General features: G+C 37.9%; 1 protein-coding gene across 1 annotated transcript in view; it reads right to left on the bottom strand.

Annotated features, from left to right (window-relative positions):
• Positions 1 to 5,117, bottom strand: part of RSBN1L (round spermatid basic protein 1 like) — a 92,308-nt gene that overhangs the window by 86,426 nt on the left and 765 nt on the right. The window contains exons 2-3 of the mRNA XM_021716521.1: positions 5,039 to 5,111; positions 4,691 to 4,794 (exon numbers count right to left, since the gene is read on the bottom strand). Coding sequence (XP_021572196.1) covers positions 4,691 to 4,794; positions 5,039 to 5,111 — 177 coding nt within the window. The remainder of the gene's footprint in view (positions 1 to 4,690; positions 4,795 to 5,038; positions 5,112 to 5,117) is intronic.

The following is a 5,117-nucleotide window of genomic DNA, read 5'->3' as shown; positions in this document are numbered from 1 at the left end:
AAAAAAAAAAAAAAAAATATATATATATATATATATATGTATAATATATATATATACTATATATAGATAAATATATATACCAATCTATACGGAAAAAAAAGACAGATACATCTGTGATATACCTAGGAGATACTGTAATTATAACCTGAGGCAATGTATAAAGAAAAAACCTGATAGTAGAATGGTGAACGCCTCAGCATAATGAAAGAGTGAGATAATGACAAATAATCCTCTTTACCATGCAGTACCCAGAAAAGCTTAGAAACTGGAGACACTAGAAAAACAGATGGCAGAACACTCACAAACAAGAGAGAAACTGAATCACAGTGGCTCCAGACTCAGGGTACCCCACACAGAGAAGGGAAGAAGTAAAATATTGGTATGAAAACAGGGAGACAGTGCAAATGTATGAACTGAAATGGCAAGACATGTAGCTTTCTTCTCCCACTAAGCACTGGAAAACTGTGCCATGAAAACTCATCATCTCTGCCAACGTCTTTGCTGCGAACTAAACAGTCTCCCCAAAACTCATATGGTGAAGCTTTCGTGCCCTATGTGACTGAGGAGGTAAGTAAGATTAAATGAGGTCATAAGGGCACGGTCCCAATCCAACAGGACTGGTGGCTTTATAAAAAGAAAGAGCTCTTTCTACAAAAAGACCATATAAGCACCCAGAAGGAAGGAAGCCATCCGAAGACCACAAAAGAGACCTTACAAGAACCTGCCCATGCTGGTACACTGATGTTGGGCTTTCCAGCCTCCAAAACTACGAGAAAATAAATTTCTGTTGCTCAAGCCACCCAGTCTATGGCACTTTGTTATGGCAGCTCAAGGACTAAGACATTCCTCCTCTCTACATCATTCCACCTATATAGAGACAGAAAAACGACAGACCTTTATCTGAAGAAACTGAAACCACCCAGAGGAAAGAAGAGTTCTTAAAATTTATTTTATTAAAAGCTGAAATGTTTAAGTTCAGTGAAAGGCTTGAAATCCCCCAAACAGTAGAACAATAGACTTTTTGGAGAACAGATTTCCTGACATCAACTCTGGAAATAGGGCAATAAAACAACACCACTTTCAAACTTTTTAGGAAAAATTATTTCCAACACAGAAATCTATCAATAGACAGTCAACCACAGGGTAAAAATAAAATCCAAAAATATACTTTCCATGCAATCTTTCACAGTACTAGTAAAAGAAACCAAAATGAAGAACTAAACCAAAAGGAAGGCATGAGATCCAGAAAACAGGAATTCAACAGAAGTGAAAGAAATTCCCCGAATGTAAGCTAAGGGAAATCCCAAGGTGATAGTTATGCAGCAGGCCTAAAGAGGAAACAATCCAGACTGAAGCAGGAAGGACAGCTACAGAAGGGATGTCTACAGGACAAATGGAACTGATAAGTTTATCTGACAGATTTGCCCATGTGGAAAATTGTACTGAGAAGCATTTTATGGAGCTGCTGGAGGGTACAGAAAGACTTTGCCAGAGAAAACTAAGCAAATGAAAAAAAATGAGACATGAAAAAAGGTTACACAAGAAAATGAAATCACAGTCAACTATTTTCACAGGAGTGACATTTAGTCATACAAGGAAGACTCTGAATATGAATATAACCTAAAATTGTGGAGTAACAACATTAGAAAGATGGAAGAGGGTACAGCTTGAAAAATCTTCAAATATCCACCCTCTACAATTCTGATATTTACATAAGTCAAATTATTTAATTCTAGGAAAAGCTTCTATTTTCATTAGCGTTATAGTCAAGGCAAAAATTCAGTGAAATGTTCTGTTTTATCTTGAAATGTATCATAAGGTCATTCTAAGAAAAGAATAGATGAATAAATGCAAAACCAAAACACTATCAAAAATTAGATCTATACAAGCACTATTGATTACTCGAATCAGTAAATGTACATACACTGATATTTAATGATATATTTGTTCTGTTGTTTGTCATAATTTAATTCTAAATGTTGGACACCTTCGGTACATGTCCACTTTTACTTTTCACATTTGCCAATTCCATAATTTATTCAATCTTACAGGAAAATGAGTTGTTGACTCACTCACTTATAGAAATCACCAGAGCTATTTTCTAGTTTTAATAATCTAAAATACTTTGCACTTTTTCTTTTTATAAGAAATAAATTTAACTTTTACTTGAAGACTCAGGCCATCATGCAAATCGGTTACATTTAGTTAGGACTAGATGGCCTGAGATATTTTATGTTAGTAGGGCATCAAGCCCTCATACTAAAAGGGCCTATACTAGTATATTTTTATAATTACCCTGTTCATCACCCTTAACTTTCAAATCGAGCCTCCTCTATTAGAACTGACCCATCTTTTAATCTGTTATGGTGTTAAAAAAATTAATAACTATGCTCCAGACTCAAATAACATTTACTAAACGCCCTGCCAGGCTTCGTCAAGTACAGCCTTTCATTTAATCTGAATACTTTCTGTTAGAATGGTTATCAATGGGCCAGGCTCGGTGGCTCAGCCTTGTAATCCCAGCACTTTGGGAGGCTGAGGCAAGTGGATTGCCTGAGCCTACAGGCTCGAGACCAACCCCGGCAACTTGGCGAGACCTCATCTCTTCAATAAATCAAAAACTAGCTGGGCGTGGTATCGCGCGCCTATAGTTCCAGCTACTTGGAAGACTGAGACGAAAGAATTGTCGGAGCCCAGAAGGTCGACGCTGGGGTGGCCGTGAGTGTGCCACTGCGCTCCAGCCTAGGCAATGGAGTAAGACTCCAACTCAAAAAAAAGAATGGTCATCAATGTAAAAATAAAGTGGTTCTAAAAAACAAAACCCACTATAAATAAATAATGAAGCTTAATCGTTTAATGGAGTGGGGGGACTAAATCTTTTTGGGAGGTGTCAGCTTTGTTTTGTTGAGGAGAAGCTATTTCCCTGTTTACTTTCCCTGTCTTTATAGCAAACTTCTGGTTCTGACTCAGATTGTTCAATCAATCAGCTACCAATAATTGAGAGGATACTGAACAATATACAGTCCATTTAGAGCAACACTAAAAAGAGATATATATCTAAAGCAATAGACACTTGGTCACTAAACATGCAAAAATTGAATATTACAAATTCTATCTACAATAAAGGCACTCGTATTCTCACTATTTTAATATCACTATTTAAGAATATTAATTGGTTAAGCCTCAATTCATTTAAATCCAAACTTTAGAAGGCTATGAGTATTTCCCAAGTTAAGAGGGAACAATTTTCACCTTTAAATTTACAAGACACTGAAAAGCAATATTTTTCTGTTAGTTTTTCCTCAATAAAATAGCATTTCTTTCCTTAAAAATGACAATCTTACAATAGCATTAATATCTAGTTACCACTCAAAAATACCCATACAGGTCATGAGAAAACATCTTTCCTACATCTTAATGTAAAAGTTACCCTTGCTTATATTCAGACTTAAAGTGGTAGCCCCTCAAGAGGATTCTAAATATGACTATAAAAATTTCTCAGGCATTTCATTATGAGGGCCTTTTGTGTACTCCACATTTTAAATTAGAACTGTTAAAGAATGCTTACTCATTTACTTCTTTTCAGCCATTCCAATACTGACAACGTAATACTCATTTCACTTCCTCATTCAAAGAACTTATGAAGAGCAAATGCGTAGATTACACACCACAGTAAAACTGATACCAAGCTGCATATGGATAGACTTCCAGACACATATACCTTAAATGTTATATATAACCAATAAAACAAAATAGCTTTAAAATACCAACCACCTAAAATTCCAACATCAAAACCTAGAAGCAACACTCTCCAAAGGTGAGAGATCTTTACGTGACACCACAGTACCCAATGACTACCCTTAGATGTCAAAGCTTTGCCACAGGCAAAAAACATCAAGGAAGAAGTAGCATTGTTGCTACATGCTCCCGCATTTTTTTACTTGTCAAAATAAACCATACCAATGCAAAGAGAATTTTTCACGATCTAAGCTGCCATTAGGTCAGCAATGCTAAGACTGCTTGACATTTTTTTTTCCTTTAAAAAAAAAAAAAGGCTTCATTGGACAACACTACGTAGCAATGTATGTTTATAATAAAGACCATTTTGAGCTTTAAGCTTGTGATCACAAAGAGATTCAACCAGTCTACATACAGCACTACAGGTCAGAATTTCGTATCTATAGCTAAATAGGTAGGAACACCTATTTTAAAGAAATACTATCTGAAAAATCATATGATTAGATTACATTTAAAAAGGAAGCTGAAAGCCAAGAGCGGTGGCTCATGCCTGTAATCCTAGCACTACGGGAGGCCAAAACAGGAAGACTGCTTGAACCCAGGAGTTCGAGACCAGCCTAGGAAACACAGCGAGTCCTCGTCTCGAAAAAAACCCAAAAAAGTAGTATTTTTAAGAGAGAGAGAGAAAGAAAACTGGCCGTGTCAGGGAAAAAAACGCTTAACAATTTGTCCTTTTCTGATGCTAAAACATTTTGCTGCCACTTAATCTGGCCAAAAAGTGTCAAAGCTCCCGGTTTTATCATTTGCTTCAAGAAAAAAAAATGTCTGAAAATTCTTTCTGAAGATTGGGATTTCAAACAAGACCACTCTAGACACTTAAGAATGTGGAGCGAAGACGAGGGTGCGGGGAGGGTACCTTACGAAACCGCACACTTGGGGCCCTGCACGCTACCTCATTTCCCTAATAGGGATGAAACGTTCAGGCCTCTGGTAGCTTCCAGCTGACGCCAGTGCTCTCCACACCCCTTTTTTGACAGGATTTTCTGGTGTTGGAGGCTGTGTCACAAACAGAAAGTCCCGTGACCGCGTCTAAACGGTCTGATAATCAATCAAGCATCTTTTGCAAGACCAAACCCTTCCCCCATCCCTTTCCCTCCTCTCTCTCCCCCTAGCCAAACACACTTTAGGAGGGTCCTCGAGACCGATTTCTACAGAACCTGCAGCGCCTTAAAACGGGGAGGAAGAAACGATACCGAAAATAAGGGTCTCGGCCATTCCCCCTCTCTGCAACCTAAATTACAGGCTCCATTTCCTGTCCTCTCGGGGACTGCCAAATCGCCTGCTGAAATCCGGACGCTTCCCGCCCCCTCCGGCTGGCG

Source organism: Carlito syrichta, unplaced genomic scaffold (assembly GCF_000164805.1).
Source record: "Carlito syrichta isolate Samal-C Ts95f unplaced genomic scaffold, Tarsius_syrichta-2.0.1 Scaffold308833, whole genome shotgun sequence".
Classification (NCBI taxonomy): domain Eukaryota; kingdom Metazoa; phylum Chordata; class Mammalia; order Primates; family Tarsiidae; genus Carlito; species Carlito syrichta.
This window is presented reverse-complemented; position numbering and strand designations above follow the sequence as displayed.